Raw genomic sequence first — 25,363 nt, forward strand, 5'->3', positions numbered from 1 at the left:
CCAGAATATTGTAATTGTGGTTGTGAACAAAGCAGACCATGCCCCATTCAAAATTGATATAAATGGCTTGGGGATTATATCAGTAAAGCGGAGTGTTGCCAGAAAATAACACATTTATTGAAAAAGGTTAAATTTGACATGGAGTGTTTTTCCCCTGTATTTAGGTAATACTAAACATATTTTTTATGTTTGTGCATCATGTTATCTCACAATTGAATGTTTTTGATCAAGATATTAAATATTAAATGAATTCAATTCCTTTTTTGATATTTAAAGTGTTGCCAGTCTTCAAAAACAGCGTTTTAATGTATTTTAGTCAAATAACTACATGTAGTTAGTAATTGGCACATATTTAAAAGTCTAAAACCAAATGATAAACGTATAATCACTTGGACTATACGTCTAGATATTGATTTTGCAGCCTAGCAGGCCTTACGTCATTCAACAACTGCAGTGTTGCCATAAAATAAGCAAATTTAGTACTTGGTCACATTTTTTAAGTTGGTACCCCATTGGTGCACATTTGGAAATTTGGTTGAAATCACCTCTTTTTTGCACCTTTTTGGTTATATCTCAAATGTAGTTCAAGAAAAGTATGCAAATCCATACATTTCTGGAAAGCTTATGCTTCAAAGATAGCCATTACATTAGCTAGCATTTGAATATACAGGGTGATCGATAGGTAATATAGGGAGTAACAAAATAATGCCACACAAAAAGTTGAATAGTATTATCCCAATCTTATCTAACTGAAATTCGTTTTTTTTTAAAAGAAAGTACACAGTTTGCCCTTTCTAAAACTACAACATTTATGTTAATTAATTATCTGTACAATCACTATACAGGGTGTGCAAAAAAACCGAACATAATTTATTCGGAAACTATATGATAATATATAATCCCATTGAAGTAGCTCTATATCCTAAGATTACTGACTAAAATCTCAGTTTTGATGCTGCATATACTATACTTGTGCTGCATATATATTAGTCTGAAAACAGAATGATTTCATATGCCATGAAACTACTAAAATGATTGCTTATCTTATTTTACAGGGTGTGCCAAAATTTACCGTAGTGAAATGCTATTATTGAGTGGCCAAATTCCCAGCAGAAATGTTGACAGTTAAATCTACCACTTGAAATGTTGTTTTTGCATTGTTTATTGTATTCAATTCGATTCCACAGATTTCATGTGCATTACAAATGAATAGAACATTATAGGGTGTGTCAAAATTATTTTACTAACTAAATATAGCATGCATGTTAGGGCTGACATGTACAAAGCATGTCAATGTTCAAGTACACTTTTATAAATTCTAGGATAATTGTAAGAATTGCAGAGAATTCTTTTTTCGTTTTAAAATTACACCATTTTTATTCCATTTTTATGGTCCAATGTTCAAGCCAACACAATCAATTGGCAACTTGTCTTCCTCATTATTATATTAATTAAAACAGAATTAGGAATTAACAGGAAGCTAGAAATTACTTTAAATAAATGATTTTGCAATAAAACTTTTAAGATTCAGCAGCACTTTTCTTTAATACATTGTAGCTAGTCCTGGTGCAAGTAGGCCTATTGGATTTCTTAAAAATTTCAAACATACGCTACATAGAAGAAATGCATTAACCGCATAGCTTCTTCCATTCTTCGACTAATTAGGAGTATTCAGTGACTGCTATAATTAATTAACGTCCCTGATTAATTGAAATGGTTGTGATTCTTTCGAAGAAATTAATATTCTTTCATTTAAGTTTTTTTAATTCCTGTTATGCCTATATATTTTGCAAAGAAAAGAAAAAAACTTGAAACACACACAGTCACCCATAAGAAATGTACATATGCCTGCACATCATCCACCTTCACATCCGCCACATCCACCCTGACTAATTAGCTGCTGCAATTAATTGGAGAAATAGGCTCTCATTTAAGCCCAAGTGTACATCCCTGCTATGCTGATAACATCTTTTATGAGGGGAACATTCAACACAAGTCACCGAAAATGTGACAAATCCGCCTTTTCTGGGTACCAACCTTAACAATATGACCACTTTCTTTCTACAGACTACATTGTCAGGCACTGATTTGGATCAATTCTAAACAAAGTGTTTTGTGTTATAATGTACTACATACACCAGTGTTAAAAGAAAAAGACACACTTCTGCATTGCAAACATTACAAATAATATGAATTTTTTTATCACAAAATGTCAAAATGATTTCTGCCTTATTTCTCATAACAAGAGTTATTTAACAAGCTTCAAATTATCAATGATATCTGCTCAGTGGCATAGCTCAGAGGGCAAGTGTGTGTGTCCCCCAAATATGCCCCCCCCCTCTGAACATGTCCTGTTTATGCTACTGTATCTGCTGGACAGAGGTGGGATAGAGGGCAATGATACATTGATAATGTTACTCTTATTTTCTCTAAATGTTCATGATATTCGCAATTTAATTCCTTTTTTTTCTTTGTTGCATGATTTTGCCAGTTAGGTTTTCAATAGGCCTATATTTCATTGGTTCTATTTAGCATTAATTTTAGGCTGCAGTTTCTTGCTTATTTTTTTTTTTTTTTTTTCTTAATATATTTGCATAACGGTGTTTTGATGTCTTCAGACTATTGGTTTTTTCCTAGTAATATATATGTTTTCCTGATGTTAAAAAGAGTTCATTTGAACTTGTTTTTCTTCAAAGTTGGAATGTTTCTACCGTTCTTAATAGCGGTGTTTAAAAATTTATTAGGGGAAATTTCTATATAGCCTGTGCTGTGTTTCAACCAAATATACTCACATTATATAAACATAAATATATAGAGAGCCAATAAAATACAGCATATTAAAGGAGTGTTTCGTGATCCTAGCATCCTCTTTTTATGACATTTTTCAGTACATATCCACGAAAAAGCCTATTCCCAAAATTTCAGTTGATTCCGATTTTGCGTTTGCGAGTTATGCATGATTATGTGTATTACACTGCTCCATAGACAATGCGTTGTAATTTCGTTCTGGTGCACCAGAACGAAATTCAAATTTCACGATATCTTTGCAAAACGAATTAATCTGCAAGAAATATTTTGTACATAAACATTATGTAGCCAGAGGTTTCCAGTGATATAAAAATCTCAACTTTTTTTGGGAAAAGTGGGGGGATGAGGCTTTGGATCACGAAATGCCCCTTTAAGCCAAATGATGCAAAACTCATTTTACAGTCGGCAGTGTTATCAAATCCGCGCTTGGGCAACTTTTGATGCTTTCCACCTTTGGACAATTCTTTGTTCAATAGTGGCATCAAAAATAAAACTATGTGGTTATGCACCGACTAAAACACAGGGTCAACATTTTGTTCTGTTTGCAGTAGCGTAGCTAGGGGTGGGGACAGGAAGAAGAGTGCCCCCGACAAAAATGAAAGAGAAAGAGAAAAAGAAAAAGAAAAAGAAAAAGAAAAAGAAAAAGGGAAGGGAAGGGAAGGGAAGGGAAGAGAAGACTACTGCACTGAAAATTCAGCAACTCAAGACAAGTAGTTAATTGATTTATTGATCAAATATTGGTTTTCCCTCATTTTTGACTGTAACTCCACAACTGGATTGTGTGCTGAAATAAAATTACCAGTGCAGTAGTTGTAGTCCTTGCCCCTATAATATACATACCTAACTTGTCACCAATGCGCTCTAATTTTTGAGAAAAAGTCAAAAATAGGCGCAAAATTGGGCAGGGGTGTAATACCCCCTTAAATAACTCTTGTTAGGAGAAATAAGGCAGAAAAATTAATGTTATCATCAGTTTGTAATGTTTGCAATGCAGAATTGTGTCTTTTTTCTGTTAACACAGGTGTATATAGTACATCATAACATAATAGTACACTTTGTTTAGAATTGAATTCTCAAATTCCCCAAAATCAGTACATAACAATGTAGTCTGTAGAAAGAGTGTACTAAATTTGCTTACTTTATGGCAACACTGCAGTTGTGATTATACTTTTATCATTTGTTTTTAGACTTTTAAATATGTGCCAATTTCTAGTCATTTGACTAAAATACCTTAAACTGCCGTTTTTTTAATACTGGCAACACTTTAAATATCAAAATAGAAATTGAATTCGTTTAATATCTAATATCTAGATCAAAAGCATTCAATTGTGAGATTACATGATGCACAAACATAAAAAAAATGTTTAGTAATACCTAAATACAGGGGAAAACACTCCAAGTCAAATTGAGCTCTTTTCAACAAATGTGTTATTTTCTGGCAACACTCTGCTTTACTGACATAATCCCCCAAGCCATTTATATCAATTTTGAATGGGGCATGGTCTGCTTTGTTCACAACCACAATTACAATATTCTGGGAGTCATGGCCAATAGTTTTTTTGCACCTCAAAAATAGGTCAAAATTGCCACTTTTTCAAAATTGCAAAACTATAAGTGTTGCCAGGTCAAAAAAAGATACAAACGAGCACCTCATGAATAATTTTATTTTTTTATTGAAAAGTAGAAAAATGGTCCATTGTAAGGATATAATCAAATTTCTTCTATCTTCTCGAATATTGGAGCTATGGCTCGTTCTTTATTAGGCAAATTTCAGCATTTTCAGCCTGAAATGAGCTAAAATCGCCTAAAATACATTCCGGGTCGTTACCATGGCAACGGGTAACATATGAGTGAGCAAAGTGGATTTTTACAATCTACACCCAAAGCCCTTTCCACCAACACGATAAAAAAATGTTGACCTTGGCCATCTATGTATGTTAATTAGGTGGGGTGACACTTAAATGTTAATTTAAGTTATGGCAATTATACAGGGTGTCCCAGAAAAAATTACCGAGTGAATAAAATAGGACGTAAGTCAAGAACTAGACACCCGAATCAAAAAATTTAAAATGTAGCGCATAGCCTATTTTATAGTGCATCACATACCAAAATTTTATTTGATTCGCTTGAGTGGTTGCGAAGAAATTAACAATTACATAATGCGCGCATCAATGCAGTTCATTCCAAGTTTGATCAAAAGGTGTTTTTCTCAAACTCGCTCACCGCTTCCTAAAGTTTGTGTATCTCATTAAATTTAGTCCACATAATCTATTTTATAATCCGACGGTGTTATATTACTCATTCTTTCACTGAAGATGAATAACATTTTGTCCGAGAAAACTTTTTTTCTGCAATTGGCAACTTCCTAACTTTTTTTGGTTGTGCAAATATGTTATATTAACATATATTATATATAACTTTCCCAAAAACATTTGAGCCAAGAATGACAATGAACAAGTGCTTACAGCTTTACGTGTGATTTTTGATACCATGCAACATTAAAAAGTTTTAAAAGAATTAAACTTTGCATTACAACTTCTTGGAAATATTCCAAAAACATTAATGTGTGTGAGAATTTTTTAAGCCAGGTGGGATTCTTTATGCTATAAATTCTCTATGCAACATATATAGCAACATTAACGAAAAAAGTACCGAGCATCATCTTACATACAAGCTTTCATTTTCAATATCGTGCATGTTTTCAAATTTGAACAAACCCTAACTAAATGTTTTGCAAGAAACAGATTATTTAAAAAGAACGAAAAGGATTTCACGGTACAAAATATGAAGCACATTGACAGTTGTGTTGAACCATCGAGATAGTTGAACGATGTTTCTTTCAAACTTGGAATGAAGTAAATTGACGCATGCGTTATGTAATCGCTAATTTCTTCGCAATCAGTCAGCCGATTCCAATAAAATTAGCGCATAAGATGCAAAATAAAATGGGCTACACACTGATTTTTAGAATTTTGGATTGTGATGTCTATTTCTCGACTTACGTCCAAATTCATTTGCCCGGTAATTTTTTCTGGGACACCCTGTATTTGCTGGACTCGTGGGTAACAGTTGATACGTGGGTAACGTCAAATATGATTTTATGGAATTTTATGGGTAAAACGTATTTGCATAAAATAATCACTTGGACCTCAGAATTATAGAACGAAACTTCGTTTCATGATATAGTCATTTATGGCATATTCACTTAACATTTTTCAGAACGATCGTTTTATTTTTGATACGCGGGTAACAAAATTATTAGCCAAATTGACTTAATGGCCTCTTGAGTCCACAAACTTTGGTGGAATTCAATCGTTTTACATATGATGAGAGATCATGCAAACGTCTTTCTAACGGTAATAATTTCATTTTGATTGAAGGACATTCAATGACATATATGGTGCTTTATCTTTGAATTCGTGGGTAACGCCAATTCATTTAAGCTATCATAACTTGTCCCCTTGTATGACTTGCTAGTAAAGGCCTATATGCACAAAGAGAGCACATTGGACGCGACATGATATGCTCCATCAATAACGTGATTTCCTTTATTAATGACATTTTAAAGTGGAAAGTTAACATAGAGAGAATTGTGTCCCGCTTTCGATGGAATTGACCATATACGTGCTGGCCCATTGTTCAGAGAGCAACGATGAGCATTATTACATTCGTTCCCGTATCGGTATGTGAAGATAAATTGAAACATACTGTGTCAATTTTTTTTTTAAATGACTAAAGAAAATATGCTGTCTTTTTTCTGCGCACGTTGGAATGTTTTCTCGCTGTATAATATAGGCCAGTTTGTCATTTTCAAAACTCAACCTTAGTCCATACAAATGTGGGCTATTACTCAAATTACTCCCTTGGAACAGTAATTATATCTTCACACTCCTTGAAAGTGTATTTTCAAAGAGTGTCATACAATTATAGCTACAATTCTCAGGTATTTGTGTTAAAGAACATATTTCATGATGACAATATATACACATGTAATGATTTTTAATTCAATCTAATTGGTGTATTCTATTGCTAAAAATGGTCTGAAAAACAGGTAAAACTTGGTTAAAAATGGTTAAGAATGATTAAATTAAATAACAAGAAACGTATGAGTATGATATGTTATGTAAACCTTTCAATATGTTGAGAAAAGACAGTTACCTATTATGAGCATACATTACACAACTCACGGGACGCCATCATGCAATTTGGGATCACTGAAGCGTGTCAATTCATAATCTACGTGCATATATTACATATTGAGCCCACACTACCATTAATGCGCACTACATACGCTATAATTATTTGTTTTGTTACCAAAAAAAATCGTTTGAATGCTATTTAAGAGTTACGTGTCGGCCATTTTGAATATCTCGGATTGCCCAAGAGTGACAATTTCACACCCCTTAGAATCTTATCCTACACCACTCAAAGATCATTTATCAGCACAAGAACTAACTTTAACTGCCCAAAACACTATAATTGTTTGGTATGATACCATTTGCCACTAAAACACCATTTGAATGCTATTTCAGAGTTACGAATCGGCCATTTTGAATATCTCGGATTGCCCAAGGGTGACAATTTTACACCCCTAGAATCTTATTCTACACCACTCAATGATCATTTATCAGCAAAAAAAATAAACGTTAACTGGCCAGAACAGTATTTGGTATGATACCTTTTGTCAATAAAACACCATTTGAATGTTATTTCAGAGATACGTGGCAGCCATCTTGAATATCTCGGATTGCCCAAGGGTGACGATTTTACATCCCACGGAATATTTTTCTACACCACTCAAAGATCAATAACCAGCAAAAAAACAAACTTTAAGTGACAAAACCATCTAACCCCGAAAATATGGTGTTTGCAGCCGGACTATAACTTCAGATATTTAGGTTGAAAAACTTTTTACGTCGTTTTTACCACAATTTTTACCAAAATGTCATTACTACAGAGGATATACCTTCCTCAAGGATCTTCAGCATAAATAATTATTGTAATCTTCTCCGTTACGTAGCTGTGGGTTTGCCAATATACTGTGGACATAAACACATACTGTGACACTAAGGACGAACGCTTTTATGAAAAATCCATCTCTTCCGGCATTTTCAAATAATGAAACTCACATACCTCAATTGTCTTCTATGCTGCCGCCAAAGAAAGAATAGTTTAAGGTCACACAAGCGTGACAAATCCTTTATTCCATACAAGGATTGGTTCGTATCATCATCAATCGATATCGACTATTTAGTAGAAGAAAGAACGGGACATAACAAACATACTGCATAACATTTTGCAAATAACTTTGTGAACGGTTAGTAAGTTTACAGGTTATCAAAATAAGTAGTTTTGTTAAAAATTGGAATTCATCATTTTTACGCAATATCCTGTAACTTCTATTTTCTTAAGGATTGTACTTAGGGACCAATCAATTTTAGGTTTAAAATTAATCTTATAGTTTTGAATTTTAAATTATAAAGATTTAATTTTAAATCTGTAAGGTTTAATTTTAAAGCTGTAAAATTTAATTTTAAAGCTGTAAGATTTAATTTGAAAGCAGGAAGATTTAATTTTAAAGCTGTAAGATTTAATTTTAAAGCCGTAAGATTTAATTTTAAAGCTGTAAGATTTAATTTTAAAGCTGTAAGATTTAATTTTAAAGCTGTAATATTTAATTTTAAAGCTGTAAGATTTAATTTTAAATTTAATGTTTGATTGGTCCCTAATTACAATCCTTTAGGATTTATTTTAAATCCTTGAAATTTAGAGTGTACCTAAGAATCAACATTCCTGGTATAAATCATTCTGGGACACCCTGTATCTAATCATATGTGGTGGCTGCCTTTTTGGCGGCCATCTTGGATTCCAGTATAAATGAAGACATCAGTGTGTTAGATTTGTGCGAAGCTGAGATACAGCTAATTATATGTTGTGGCAGCCATTTTGGCGGCCATTTTGGATAAAAAGAATTCACCAAGAAGGATTTTTTTTTATTTTGGATATGATGTTCTATGATGCATTCTTAAAATATGTAAGTATGACACTTTTGCATAGCGTATTCACACGGTGTTTACAACAACGATTTATCGTTATTGACGTTTCGCAGTGTCTACACCCTGTGTTATAAATGTTTTGTCCCTGCAACTTAATACTCCGTTGGTGCGCGACGGGCGATTGGTATTTCACCGAACACAAGAAAAGGAGTCCTATCTGATTGGCTAGAAATCGATCGCTAGATAGTAGATCGCTCAGTGGTGAAGTACAAACTCAAAATATAGCGATGTATTCAATTATATTGAAATCAATATTCTATTATTGACGCAGATAAAGAAATTGTCTCGATATGTGCATTGTATTATAGACTTGTGATTTAACATTCTATACAGAACCTGGATCTGAGCTGAATGGGCTACACGTGTTCAAACAGTTGAATATTTCACGTTTTTAATGAACGATTTAAAAATCGTTACACTAAAATGCAGTCAAATATATCCACAGCAAACAGCAGTCGTTCCAGTTAGTGTATTGGAAACAAACCCTGGGTTTTACCTGACAACAAATCGAATTTTCTTGTAATGGCAACATCATATGGGCTACTGAGCATGAGCAAATCGAAAAAATGTGTAGAATAGAAACTCTGTTGTATCTCATATCGTGTAAATGGTATGGTCAGCCCGAGTCGCTCGGCCTATCTCGAACAAAATCGCCATGCGCAGCTGTTGAAAAACGAGAGGATTCGCCGTACTATCACGGCAATTTTTGACACGAAGATATAGGGATGATGACGCTGTGCGTTTATTGTATGGTGACAAAAGCGCAGTCCTACGATTAGCCCCTTACCCTGTCCACCTGTTGCAAGTTCTTATGAACAATCTCGCACGAGTTAGTCTTTCAGCTGACACAATAACTCCGATTAACACATTGATGAATGATCATAAGTGGTTCAAATTAGTTGGAACAACCATATTCTTGTTATGTTATTCAAATGTCTAACCGGTTAAGCTCCTGATTATCTTAGATCTATATTCATTTTTACTAATTCTACTCATGATTATAGTACAAGAGGTAATTCCTCAAATTCACTTGTTGTTCGCCATTTTAAGAGGAACTCTGGTCTCAGAACTTTTCATGTTAGAGCAGCTAATCTGTGGAATAACTCTGTTGATGTTCACACACGCTCAAACTTTGATTCAATGTCTCTTGGCCAATTCAAGCACTCTATTAAGGGTAACTGATCATTATATGATTGTTTTCATATTTATATTTGTTTATTATATTTGTATTTGTATGTTATGTTTCCATTGTATGATACTGTGAATATTTTTCAATTATATTCTTATACTTTGAAACATGTCCCTAGAATAGCAGTGCTTTGTTACTAAAGGGGCTACCCTGTATAATAAATAAATAAATAAATAAATAAATAAATAAATAAATAAATAAATAAATAAATAAATAAATAAATAAATAAATAAATAAATAAATAAATAAATAAATAAATAAATAAATAATAGCCCAAATCCTACCAGATGGCACAGCTGTGTTGGACAAAACTTGAATATTAAGGACTTGGTGATATGTTACTCCTTAATGTTTCACTGGCTATATGATCCTGTGTCATATACTGGGGTACCCAAAAAGGTGGTTTTGTTACATGTTGATGTGCAGCTTGGATTTCAAAACACTGTCACTTGAGTATTCCTTCACTTAGAAAATTCAATTAGGTCGTAAATTGAGGCTATTTTATTCTATCTATATTACTCATGTTTTTATCCTGTTTTAAAATATTTTTTTAATTATTTTCTTATGACGTTTGGCATGACATGTGCCAAGGGTGGCTGAGGATTAGGGGGAGGAGGATTAGGGGGAGGGATTCATATCGTAAATTTGATCTAAAACCCCCATTAAAAAATTGAATCTAGGAAAAAAATGTCTAAATAAACTCCCAGACATCTAAACCAAGTACATAAATACAGAAGTTCATTTTAAAGACCAATACTTGCTCAGAATGATTGTAAATATGGAAAAAAAGAGGGGGGGTTACGTCCTCCCTACTTTGTGATTGTTTTTGCCGGCACTCTCTCATTTTTTAACCGATTTCCATAAAAAATAAAAAGGTGTCAAAATGCTCAGGAGGATGAACCGCTTCAAATGAGATGTGTAGGTAAAATGTTTGAACCATTTCATTTTTTTAGTATGTAACACAAAGGTACCCCAGGTTGTGACACAGGACCATATATGAGTTTCTTCTAGTTCTTGTTCAGTTTTGCCTGTTTAAACCAGCAAACACTGGTATTGTTGCTTACACTTTGCCGGTTGCTGGCAAAAACCGAATCATTGTTCATGTTAAGTAAGCAAACCATCAAAAGCTCATTTTGCATATCATCAACAAGTGTAACACATGTAATTGATTGATTGATTGATTGATTGATCTACATCAAAACCCTTTCAACCTGCATTTTGTTACCCTTTCCAAATGTTCATGTATATGATAAGTAGCTGGGGTCTTTTATGGAATTATTCATTTTATTTTATAGTTTAATTTATTATTTGATTGTATGTAAAGAATAATAATCTTTTTGCACATGTACATTTCTGAAGATTTTCATTAAAGGAAATCTGTACCATAAACTAATCAATGGCTATATAGTTGCAGTAATAATAAAAACGACAAACAGTAAAAGTCCCAAGCTTATATACGTCCAAATAAAGGAAAAATTCTTAATTCCTTACGACAATCAGCGATCAGTTTGTAATCCATGGTGGCGGCCATATTAATACCCGATGTATTTTATTACGCTGTAACGGTACCCCGATTGAACTTTGGTGAACTTTGGTGACACGAAGCGAATACTACCAAAGTTCAGATTCAACATTCGTTCAAAAGAAAACGCGACAATTTTTACCCATAAAACTACAGAAGAACATAAAAAATGTATTTTAAGTCATATTTATGATCAACAATGTCTTTTGAGAACGAAAAGTAAAAACAGCACTAAAAACCTAAATTCGCCGTGGGGGTCGCGAATGCCATAGCAACACACGCTCGCCGCGGGTCTGTGTGAAAGGTTACACTACAGCTTGTGGCAGAAAGGATTCGCAAGCAGCTATCATGGCGGCTTCCATGAATCGCAGAAACGAAGGATTAAAAGTACTTTTTCTTTGTTAGGAATATTCCGAAATTCATATAGACCGCCTGGTATGTTTAATTTAGGGGTATATAACTATATTAGTCATTGATTAGCTTATGGTAAAGAATTCCTTTAAGGTTTCCGTAGACATTGAGTACCATACAGTACGTTTTGTGCTATACATGTATAGCTTAGGATAAACGCTACTCTTATAGGCCTGTATCAAAATAACTTTTGAGCTAAATTATACTGGCCGATATGATATTAGAAGTATTAAAAAAACGTGTTTCACAATGGCAAATTAAACAGCATGATATCATGTTATGTGCACTATAACCTTTACAATGCCGACATGACACAATCATCTAGCAGCTAATACCAACCCACATATTATTTTTTTACGAATTTGTTTCTTTTCAAATCATTTCAAATCATCTGGCAGCTAATACGAACCCACATTTTGGTATTCATTAATATGATGGTTTGAAGTTATGTTTAGAAAAATGTACTATTTCATCGCAATTCTTTGGTGAAACTAAACTACATTTCAAGTTTGTTTATGATATTTTAACAGATGTGAATGAGTGCACAGATGGCGATCTCAACTGTCATGACGATGCAATATGTACTAATACCATGGGTTCCTTCTAATGTTTCAAAATCAATATTTCCGATTTTGCATGATCGCATCACATTTGTCATGTGTAACAAATAGTTGCTCAAATTAAACAGCATGATATTATGTAATGTGCATTATTAATATTTACTATGCCGACATAATGAGATTCACAATCATTAGCAGCTAATACTAAGCCAATACCTTGACATTCATGATTTTTTTTTCAATCATTTCAAGATGGTTGGAAGTTATGTTTATAAAAGTGTACTATACCATCGTACTTCTTTGGTGAAACTAAACTGCATTTCAAATTTATTTATGATATTTTAACAGATGTAAATGAGTGTACAAATGGTGAACACAACTGTCATGACGATGCAACATGTACCAATACAATGGGTTCCTTCTCATGTGCATGCATAAGAGGGTATAGCGGTGATGGCACTGTATGTAATGGTATGTAAAAACACATCGCTATTGAATATTAGATATGAGCCACCAGTTTATATCACCCCAATAATTTGACAATATTGACACCACTTCTCGAATAGTTAATTGTTCTGTTTTACTTGACTTCCGGTGGTTAGTAGGATGTAGAATATATTTCTTGAACTTAAACATGTATCTTAATTGTCATGTGTAACAAACTATTTGCTCAAATTAAACAACATCATATTATGTAATTTATACTATACTACCTGTCACGGCGATGCAACACATGATGCAGTCATGTCTACAGTAGAATTCATCTCGACCTTTGCAGGACTTAAACCCCATTAAAAGCTATTAAACCAAGATAACACTCATTGAAACAGCTCAACTGATCATACTGCAGTTACTGTCCGTTTTCCTATACACAATACACAGTGCTCTCACCATTGACGCGTGACCTCTAAAAATGATGTACGTTGGAAGAATGGGCACTTGCCTAGTTAACATCACTGTGTAAAAAATAACCAGCCAATATTTTAGCTATTCTCCAAACTTCTAGCAAATATATTTCTCTAACATGACCTAAAATTACAGCTAGGTTAGATGTTCAGAAATAGTCGCACTTTTGTAAAATATGAGTGAGGGCAAGGTATAGCTAGCCAACTCCCCGTGTTAATTGAATGGAGATTTGACCGAAAATATTGGTATCGGACCGCTCACTTCTGAAGGATGCCACAAAAAAAACGGTACAAGCTACATTTTAACTATTCTAAATAGGTTCTAGAAAATATAGTTTTGTAACATGTCCTAAATTTTTAGCTAATTTAGATGTTTGGAGAGGGTCGCACTTTTGTGTTTTAGGAAGGATATGTAAACGACAGATAACACCAAAAGTATGAAGAAATTATTTCCAAACCGTGTTAAGTCAACAATCATTATGTTGCTCATTTTGAAGAATGCTGGTTAACAAAAAGCAGGTCTTTGTCTCATTTCGTGAACAAAGGTACACATACCATTGTTTCCTTTCGTTTCCTTTATAATCGGTTACCCAACTGAAGCTATAATACCAGCTTTATTGCGATGTCGCACATTGAAAACAGACACTTGTGCACAACCAGAGAAGATCTGATTTAATCAGTTGAGCTGCTTCAATGAGTGTTATCTTGGTTTAATAGCTTTTAATGGGGTTTAAGTCCTGCAAAGGTCGAGATGAATTCTACTGTAGACATGACTGCATCATGTTAAATCGGATCTTCTCTGGTTGTGCACATGTGGCTGTTTTCAATGTGCGATATCGCAATAAAGCTGGTATTATAGCTTCAGTTGGGTAACCGATTATAAAGGAAACGGATGGAAACAATGGTATGTGCACCTTTGTTCACGAAATGAGACAATGCCCTGCTTTTTGTTAACCAGCAAAGGTCGAGATGAATTCTACTGTAGACATGACTGCATCATGTGTTACTTTTCAAATCTTCTTTGGTGAAACTAAACTACATTTCAAATTTATTTATGGTATTTTAACAGATGTAAATGAGTGCGCAGATGGCGAACACAACTGTCATGATGATGCAACATGTACTAATACCATGGGTTCCTTCTCATGTTCATGCAATAGAGGGTATAGCGGTGATGGTACTGTATGTATTGGTATGTAAAAACATATCTTATTGAACATTAAATACGAACCACCAAAAAAAGTGGGTAATGGTGATTCCAAAGGACGTGGACACAAAACACATCAAGGATCAATAAATGATACAAGAGGATACCTTGAATATGAACAACAGGAAAGAAAAAAAGCAAGGTACACCAACTTGATATGGCATACTGCAGTTACTGTCCGTTTTCCTATACACAATAGTGCTCTCACCATTGACACGTGACCTCTACAAATAGTGTATGTTAGAAGTATAGGGCATTGTCTAGTTAACGTCACTGTGTGAAAAATAACCGGCCAATATTTAAAGTATTCTCTGCAATTCTAGAAAATATAGTTTTGTAACATGTCCTAAATTCTTAGCTAATTTAGGTGTTTGGAAATAATCGCACTTTGGTGTTTTAGGAAGGATATGTAAACGACAGATAACACCAACAAATATGAAGAAATTATTTCCAAACCGTGTTAAGTGTACAACCATTATGTTTCTAATTTTTAAGAATGCTGGTTAACAATATGCACACTATTGTCTCATTTCGTAAACAAAGGCCAACGAGTATTGTTACCTTGTGTTTGCTTTATAATCGGTTACCCAACTGAAACTATAATACCAGCTCATTGCGATACCGTACAGGTAAAACTGAAACATGTGTAGTGTGGATTTAACCTGAGAAGATCTGATTTAACATAGTTGAGCTGTTTTCAATGAGTGTTATATTGGTTTAATAACTTTTAATGGGGTTTAAGTCCTGCAAAGGTCGTGGTGAATTCTACTGTAGACATTACTGCATTATGGGGAAACAAGTAAAATGCAGACTAGATAGTACGCAGGGGGGGGGGGGGAACAACAAATGTAGGCATAAGAAGTGGGCAAAGTTCGATAGCCAAACATTACCAGTTCCAAGGCCCACAGAAGTGCTGAACCTACAAAAACAACAAGGATCAATGGTAATATTAGAACACTAGAACGAGTGATGAAAATCACCGTGCATATAAATAGACACGCTAAACCAAACATCCAGTGTACGCACAAAAACAGGCAAAGTTCGATGACCAAAAATTGCCAATTCCAGAGCCCACAAAAGTTTTAGGAAAACAGTACACTGGAAGTGATGGAATCACTGTGCACATAGCAGTCAAACAACACCAAACAGACAAAAAAAAATAAAATAATAAAAAAAACGACGTTTCGAGCAGATAAACTGCACTTCTTCAGGGACAGACAACAAAATATAAAGCAAACAACAAGACCTACATGCTGCAGTTTAAAAACAAATTCAAGTCAAAAATTGAAGTAGCAAACAAGACAGTAAACTCGGAGCAAAATAAGCTGTGTCTTCACTCAGTATAGGAGCGAGTTCACTACCCACCAGTTTATTTCACCAACATTATTTGACAGTATTGGCACCATTTCTCGAATAGTTAATTGTGAATAGTTATTCAAATTGTCATGTGTAACAAAATATTTGCTCAAAAAAAACAGCATGATATTATGTAATGTGCACTATTAATCTTTACTATGCAAACATGGGGAGATTCACATTCATCTAGCAGCTAATACGAACCCTATATCTTGGTATTCACTAATATGTTTCCTTTCAAATCATTTCAAGATGGTCGGATGTTATGTTTAAAAAAGTGTACTATAATTTCACACTTCTTTGGTGAAGCTAAACTGTATTTTCATATTTTTATGACATTTTAACAGATGTAAATGAGTGCACCGATGGCGAACACAACTGTCATGATGAGGCAACATGTACCAATACCATGGGTTCCTTCTCTTGTGCATGCAATAGAGGGTATAGCGGAGATGGTACTGTATGTATTGGTATGTAAATACATATCTTTATTGAACATTAAATATGAGCCACCAGTTTATTTCACCAAAATTATTTGAAAATATTGGCACCATTTCTCGAATAGTTAATTGTGAATAGTTATTCAAATTGTCATGTGTAACAAAATATTTGCTCAAAAAAACCAGCATGATATTATGTAATGTGCACTATTAATCTTTACTATGCAAACATGGGGAGATTCACATTCATCTAGCAGCTAATACGAACCCTATATCTTGGTATTCACTAATTTGATTATTTTCCAATTATTTCAAGATGGCTGAGTTATGTTTAGAAAAGTGTACTATTTCATCGCACTTTCTTGGTGCACATGGTGAAAGTATACTACCTTTCAAGTTTATTTATGATATTTTAACAGAGGTAAATGAGTGCACAGATGTCGAACACAACTGTCATGACGATGCAACATGTACAAATACCATGGGTTCCTTCTCGTGTGCATGCAATAGAGGGTATAGCGGTGATGGAACTGTATGTAATGGTATGTAAAAACACATCGCTATTGAATATTAAATATGAGCCACCAGTTTATATCACCCCAATTATTTGGCAATATTGGCACCATTTCTAGAATAGTTTATTGTTCTACTGTTTTGATTCGAAATTTGACAGTATTTTAATATTGACTTAAAGGTCAGATTGTTTGTATTGTTTTTGGTACCTCACATTGAGGCCTGTACCAAAAATAATCCAATTCCCATGTTTTGAGGTAAATGCCAAAATATCTATTTTGATAGGACAAAGTGGGGGGGGGGGGATGATGAGACAGTCAATCAGGCACTATCTTTAAGGTGGTAAGGAGGAAATTTTATAAAGACATATAATAGAATTGTCATGTGTAACAAAATGTTTGCGCAAATAAAACAGCATGGTATTGTGCAATGTGCACTATTAATCTTTACTATGACAACATGAGGAGATTCACAATCATCTGGCAGCTAATACGAACCCTATATCTTCGTATTCACTAATATGTTTCCTTTCAAATCATTTCAAGATGGTCGGATGTTATGTTTAAAAAAGTGTACTATAATTTCACACTTCTTTGGTGAAGCTAAACTATATTTTCATATTTTTATGACATTTTAACAGATGTAAATGAGTGCACCGATGGCGAACACAACTGTCATGGCGATGCAACATGTACCAATACCATTGGCTCCTTCTCTTGTGCATGCAATAGAGGGTATAGCGGAGATGGTACTGTATGTATTGGTATGTAAATACATATCTTTTTTGAACATTAAATATGAGTCACCAGTTTATTTCACCAAAATTATTTGAAAATATTGGCACCATTTCTCGAATAGTTAATTATTCTATTGTTTTGATCGAAAATTAAATTATTGTATTTGACTTGGTGGTTAGTAGGATGTAGAATATATTTGTTGAACTCAAACATTATATTGTCATGTGTAACCAATTGTTTGCTCAAATAAAACAACATGATGTACACTATCTTCAATCTTTTCTATGCCGAAGATGAAGAGATTCGCGATCATTTAGCAGCCAATACGAACCCAATACCTTGCCATTCACGAATTTGTTTCTTTATAATCATTTCAAGATGGTTGGAAGTTATGTCTTTCTTGGTGAAATTAAACTACATTTCAAGTGTTTATGATATTTCAACAGATATAAATGAATGTACAGATGGTGAGCACAACTGTCATGACGATGCATCATGTACCAATACCATTGGCTCCTTCTCCTGTACATGCAGTAGTGGGTATAGCGGAGATGGTACTGCATGCATTGGTATGTAAATACATATCTTTATTGAACATTAAATACCGTATGTTCACTATCTTTAATCTTTTCTATGCCGATGATGAAGAGATTCGCAATCACCTAGCAGCCAAGTAGAATCCAATACTTTGGCATTCACGAATTTGTTTCTTAATAACAATTTCAAGATGGTTGGAAGTTATGTCTTCCATTGTGAAACTAAATTTCGTTTCAAGTTTGTTTATAATATTTTAACATATATAAATGAGTGTACAAATGGTGAACACAGCTGTCTGATCATCGTGGAATTAATCTGATAATTGATACACCTAAGCCACCTCCAATTTATATCAAATCTTCTACCAGAGACTACAAAAATATTGATAGAACTCTTTTTGATGATGATTTAACTGAATTTCTTAGTTGTCCTGATTCAAAGAATCATGATACAAATGATCTTCTGGAATTTTACAATAATGGAACAATGTCTCTTCTTGACAAGCACGCACCATCTGTCACCAAAACTCGCCGTGTCAAACACAGAATGCCATATTATAATCAGGATATACACAATGCTCGTCAAGTAAAACGCCAAGCTGAAAGAAAATGGAGAAAATCTCAACTATCTGCAGATCGACAAGAATATACTAAGGCTAAAAACTATGTTAAGTACTTAACTGATATTGCTAAGCAGAAATATTTCAAGGATAAATTAAGTATGTGTACAACCAAGGATGCTTTTCGCACAATCAATACACTTCTGAACAAAACTTCACATGTACTACCTATTCACGATTCACCAAGTCTTCTTAGCAATCAATTTTCAAATTTCTTCGTCTCCAAAATTGTGAAAATCCGCTCAAATCTGGATAGTAATGTTACTACTACAAGTACTACAATTAATCATGTGATTTTTGCTGATAATGCACTTTCAACGCTCAGACCTGCCACCGAAGAGGAAGTTAGAATGTTTATTGGCAAATCTCCTAGCAAAACTAGCAGACTTGACCCAATTCCAACATGGTTTTTAAAAGAACTATTGAGCAACGGACATTTTCTTACTCTGATCACCAACATTATAAACTCATCGCTTTCCACTGGTACTTTTCCTAATGCAGCAAGACATGCTATAATCAAACCACTGCTGAAGAAGCCATCACTCAACAGGAATGTCCTTAAGAACTACCGGCCTGTTGCCAACTTGACATTCATTGGAAAAATTATTGAAAAGATAGCATGTTCACGATTAACCGATCATATGAACTTGTACAACCTTGCTGATCCCTTCCAATCAGCCTACAGATCACATTCTTGCACAGAATCTGCTTTGATAAAGGTAAAAAATGACATCATGTTTGCGTTGGATTCGAACCAAGTTGTATTATTGGTGCTTCTCGACCTTTCTGCCGCCTTTGACACCATCGACCATGGCATATTACTTTTACGTCTTTCAAATCGCCTCGGTGTCAAAGGTGTTGCTCTCAAATGGTTTGAGTCCTACCTCACTGGATGGTCCATTCGCGTTGATGTAGCAGGTGAACTTTCACAACCAGTAACTGCAACATTTGGACTACCACAAGGTTCAATTGTTGGGCCTATTGGCTACACAATATACACATTACGATATCGCTCGTAAACACGACGTATCCTACCATGTCTACGCTGATGACACCCAACTCTATGTCTCTTGTAATCCTAAGATACCTGGTGAATTAGACAAAGCTATCGCAAAACTTCAAAACTGTATTTATCAAATCAAAACTTGGATGATCCAAAACAAATTACAACTCAACAATGATAAAACTGAATTTTTCATTGCATCGTCTCCTCATAACTCACGCTTTATCAACAATGTTTCACTCAAAATTGGAGATTCAACCATCTTGCCATCCGAGTCAGTTCGTAATCTTGGTTCATTTTTTGATACAAATATGTCTATGACAACGCACATCACTAATTTATGCAAGACAACTACATTTCATCTACGTAATTTAACTAGAATACGAAAATATATTGATGAAGATACTTGTAATCATGCTGCTCGCTCACTTGTTTTGTCCCGTTTGGATTACTGTAATGGTCTCTTGTCTTCAATTCCACATAAACATGTCCTTCGTCTTCAACGTCTTCAAAACTGGGCAGCTCGACTTGTTTTTAATGTACCTCGCAAGCACGATTCGCAACCACTGTTATCTGCTCTTCATTGGCTTCCTGTCCAACAGCGTATTATTTACAAACTGCTTCTCTACGTCTACAAGACTCTAAACCACTTAGCACCAGATTATCTGATCACTTGTCTCCATATTTATCATCCAACCCGTAATCTCAGATCCGTCAATGATTTTCTTCGTTTGGATTACCCCAAGGCTCACCTTAGAGCAGGCGACAGGACATTTACTCTATGTACTTCACGGGAATGGAATAAACTTCCCATCACTATAAGACAATCCATGATATGTTTCCGTTGATTTCCTTAGTTGACCTGTGTTATTTTATGCCTTGTATTATGTAAATTTAAGGTTTGTACTCCATAACATTATTTATTTAAGGCTTTTGTTTGTGTACTTTAAGATGTTTTTATTTTTACTTTGTAAGCGCTACGAGCTTGTCATAAGGAACAGCGCACCAAAAGTTGTCTGTTATGTTATGTTATGTTATGGCGATGCAACCTGTAGTAATACCATGGGTTCCTTCTCATGTTCATGCATTAATGGGTATAGCGGGGATGGTACTGCATGCATTGGTAAGTAAAACTATAAATTGTAGCTTAAATCACTTCAATTGTGTACATTACTACTTAGTATACGCCCACATGTTATTTGAACCAAACTGAAAATATTGGCACCATTTCTCGAATAGGCAATAATTGTTCTATTATTGTAAATTCAGAATAAAAATTATTTTGATATTGGCCTAAAGGTAGGTGCCAGATTTGTTTCGTGTTGCCTTTTGTACCTCACATTAAGGCCTGTACCTAAATAATCCCAATTCATAAGTTTTGAGGTAAATTACACCAGCCGTTTTGATATTAGAATTAAAGAACAGTGGCCCATAGAACAGTATGTGGGATATGCAGCTATCGCATTTTTTATTCTCAATATCTAAACGGAATATAATTTTTGGCCTAAAATTAAGCCACTTTCAGGCATGGATTTTGGTGAATATATAGAGTAGAATATAACAAACTTATATACCTATTTTCTCAAAAATGTTGAAAATGTCGAATACGTCACTATGCGGCCGAAGAATTGTATAGGCATATAGTACAGTACGAAGACAACGTCGTGACCTCCTTAGTTTGACAGAAAATTATTATGGGTTTGTGAGCACGGTGTTACGTAACAATGGTAGCCAGCAAACACGTTTTAGCAAAAAAACTCCAGAAATGGAAGACACGTGTCATTTCCTGTTTAAATTACATTGCCATGACCATGGATAAAATATCAACCATTTGTGTAAAGCTACAATTAACGTGGACAAGAATTATATGGAAAATAAAAAAAAGTTTGAATATGGAGAAAAACACCAAACAAGAAAAATACTCCAAACTTCAAAGTAGGTGTTATTCATATCATATCATTTTATTTGCCAGTAAAGAAAACACACACATATGAACTATTGCACAATATCAAAATTACACACTTATATATAAATTACAAATGAAAAAAATTTAAAATGCAAACCATGGAAGGTCATATATAGACATTGAATTGACCCATGTTGGAGAAACTAGATAGATGGCATGCCTTAACCAGGAACAAAAACAAAGGAAAAAACAATCCCTGACAGGGATAGCCAGATAGTGACAAAGTCACTTTCAAAGTGGCTAAACTTAATTGGTGCCCACTGGAACACGGACAAACAACACAGGGGAACGGGGCAAAGGATGCAATCTGTCTATATTCTCCAACATAAGAAGAGGCTTGAATAAGCACAACTTTTAGGTAAAAATTAAAGCCCAACTAAATGCTATTTTGACATTTATTTCACAAATAGCATACGCTCATACACGAGCACTTTAATAAGGTTTAATATTTTGTTAAAGCTATGTCAATTTGGTTAATTTCAGTTTAGTTATTCTTTGCCAAAACTTAAAAAATATGTTTAATAATTTTAGTAAATAACTGTCAAGAAGGTTTTCTAGTCATTTGAAGCAGAAAATTGAAGAATTTGAAGTAAAATAAACACTTATTATCTTGACCGCATAACGGTGGTGTTCTATGGGATATTTAATGACTTAATATGACGTCACAAAGTTGCTCTAGAATATTTGTAATAATCTTTAATGCACAACTGTCAGGAAGGTTTTCTGGCCATTTGAAGCAGAAATAAAGAGGTAAAATAAAAGAAACCCACTCGTTGTGTTCTATGAGATATTTTATGACTTAATATGACATGTAAGTTGGGAAATTACAAATAATACCAAAAAAATCATTCGATGTAGTAAGATACCAACCAATGATAATGTTTTTGGGTACTGCTGTGGGTACTAAACACATTTGGCTTGAGCTGCCCACTTCAAAGTGTCAGAAATTTTTGGTAGGGGTTAATTTAATTAAGTTCAAACAGGGGTCCAAAATTATAAATTATCCCATTTCTTTAATAAACTATACCAAATTAATTGCCTGGTCACAAAGAATCCAAAAAGGTATAGTGTGTCCTTACCACAGTCATGTCTATAATAGTTCCCTTCTGAAGAGCACACCACCACGAGATGGCGCTCTGTTACCACGAGCAGAGAGGATGCTTGAATACCAAAGCATGTACATGTGGACCATGGTATTAAAAACTGTCATGTCAGTGAACTTTGAAAAATAAAAAATATCAACTTTGAAAATATCTATTTTTTCAGACGTCGATGAGTGTTCAAGTAATACAGATAATTGCCACATCAATGCGTTGTGTACCAATACCGATAGCTCATTCAAATGCACATGCAACCCTGGATATAGCGGCAATGGTATCACGTGTAATGGTAAGATAAACTATGATTAAAAATTACTTGAAAATAGTTCACTTTCCCGACAATAAAAATCGCTTTTCACATCTTTATTAATAAGAGCACCTATATTCTGACAAAGTTGGGCCTACAGACAAATTATGTATCCGTTAGTGCAAGATGATCGATTCCTTGTTGTTTACAACGTCAAATTTGTCGATATTGATAATTATATGAAGACCTGAGCGCAACAAGACCGTAAATCCATTTGGTCCCTCAACATGTATACACTAAAGTTGCGTATAATTTCGTATAGTTTGGTAATGTTTTATACATGTTCAGGGGCCAAAACAAATCTTTCACAACCTTTCATGATGTTTTCACCCTGGAACATGTATTAAACATTATAAAACCCTAAGAAACTATATGTATCTTAAGTGTATACATGTTGAGGGGCCAGGTGGTCTTCTTGTGCTCAGGTCTTCATATTGTGATTCAGGCCAAACGACTACATTACAAAGCATGGTTCGTCGATTAGGGGCTGTGCATTAATTATGACTCCGGAGAGGGTAATGTTGAGGGACAAGAATTTTTAGCTAGCCGAAGGGGGGAGCAATTTTGGAAAGCCATGGGGTTGATTTTGGCACATATTCATGGGGCGCCTTTACTTAAGGGTTAATGAATGTGTCTTACTTGTTGAGAGTGAAATTGTACAAAATAATGCACGCGTACTCAGATGTTGATGCATTATTTTGTACATGAATTTCTCGAGCAACAAGTAATATGCATTTATTAACCCATTTCATACACGAGATAAAAGCCGTAATTTTTGCTAATTTTATAACAAAATTGTCACTAAAAATGTTGGGAAATACTAGCAAATATAATGCATCAACCCGCAAGGAAAATTAATCAATCATACGCGATGCGAACGCGTTCGGAAGCACTGCGAGCAGTACACGGAGTGCGCGCCCGTGCAATTATACAATATTAATGCACTAAGCGTATTTTTCTAACGGCTTTTCTGATTGGCTATGCGGTTCTAAGAGTGTATGAATCGTCTACAAAGGCTAAGGAAAACAGTCCGCAAACTATTCAATTCTCTGAAAATGTTCCTGCTCGTTGCGTTATATAGCAATATATATATGGGCCATACCGGCCATTGAATGTTAGTTGTAAATTGGGATCCAACAAATTTAGCATGTGCGAAGGGTGGAGGAGGACAAAGATTTTTGGCAGATCGAGAGGGGGTGGGGCAAGCGAATTTTGGCAGGCCGAGAGGAGGCAACCATTTTTAGCCGGCCTTTTGGAAATCTTTCCAACCGGGCACATAATTATTGCACAGCCTGCCCATTGCCCAAGTCATAACAATACCCCGTTACTTAGGATAAAGGTTAAAGACGAATATGGTATTATAGCAGCAAAATAGCTCGTCTTTGTATAAAGGGATATTATGGCAGTGTTCAAAAATGCTTGGGAGGGGGGCTCGGATCATCGTGCAAAATAATACGTCTGCAGTACCCCCACACACACACACCCACACACACCCCCATACACACGCACATCTTACATCTGTTAGTGCTCAAGTGTGACTCGATGACGTAAATGTTTAGTTTTAATGTTTAACATGGTTAAACTAGTGTATTGAACTGGGATTTGTTATCGACTTGGACATATGGAGTTGACCCCTCTTTTTCTCTGCTAACAGGTTTCCAAAACCCCTCCATATTTTCCGAATTCCTACCAAAGTTTCTATGTAGATAGGTTCAAACAGGGCTCAAAATTGTAAATTATCCCATTTCTTTAATAAAGTATACCAAATTAATGGCCTGGTCGTAAAGAATCCAAATAGGTATAGTTTGCCCTTAACCACAGTTATGACTGTCATGTCAATAATTCCCTCTTGAAGAGCACACCACCACGAGATGGAACTATGTTACCATAAGCATTGATGGTGATTGAATACCAAAGCATGCAGACCGTGATAATCAAAACTGCCATGTCAGTGAATTAAAAAATAGAAAATATCAACTTCGAAAATCTCTATTTTTCAGACGTAGATGAGTGTTCAAGTGGTACAGATATTTGCCACACCAACGCGTTATGTACTAATACCGATGGCTCGTTCACATGTGAATGTAACTCTGGATATATTGGCGATGGTATCACCTGTAATGGTAA

At 34.6% G+C, this 25,363-nt stretch overlaps 2 protein-coding genes across 9 annotated transcripts in view; both read left to right on the top strand.

Annotated features, from left to right (window-relative positions):
* LOC140162388 (uncharacterized) overlaps positions 1 to 25,363 on the top strand; it is an 80,961-nt gene that overhangs the window by 35,133 nt on the left and 20,465 nt on the right. For 4 of the 8 annotated variants that reach the window (XM_072185590.1, XM_072185589.1, XM_072185592.1 and 1 more), the window contains 8 exons: positions 12,895 to 13,017; positions 14,521 to 14,643; positions 16,362 to 16,484; positions 16,874 to 16,996; positions 17,608 to 17,730; positions 18,151 to 18,273; positions 23,096 to 23,218; positions 25,237 to 25,359. In XM_072185590.1, the coding sequence (XP_072041691.1) occupies positions 12,895 to 13,017; positions 14,521 to 14,643; positions 16,362 to 16,484; positions 16,874 to 16,996; positions 17,608 to 17,730; positions 18,151 to 18,273; positions 23,096 to 23,218; positions 25,237 to 25,359 (984 nt within the window). The remainder of the gene's footprint in view (positions 1 to 12,894; positions 13,018 to 14,520; positions 14,644 to 16,361; positions 16,485 to 16,873; positions 16,997 to 17,607; positions 17,731 to 18,150; positions 18,274 to 23,095; positions 23,219 to 25,236; positions 25,360 to 25,363) is intronic. The other 4 variants (XM_072185594.1, XM_072185593.1, XM_072185591.1 and 1 more) reach the window with 4 other exon arrangements.
* LOC140163304 (uncharacterized) overlaps positions 1 to 25,363 on the top strand; it is a 130,783-nt gene that overhangs the window by 22,174 nt on the left and 83,246 nt on the right. The window lies entirely within an intron of this gene.

The sequence above is a fragment of the Amphiura filiformis genome, chromosome 10 (assembly GCF_039555335.1).
Source record: "Amphiura filiformis chromosome 10, Afil_fr2py, whole genome shotgun sequence".
Taxonomy (NCBI): domain Eukaryota; kingdom Metazoa; phylum Echinodermata; class Ophiuroidea; order Amphilepidida; family Amphiuridae; genus Amphiura; species Amphiura filiformis.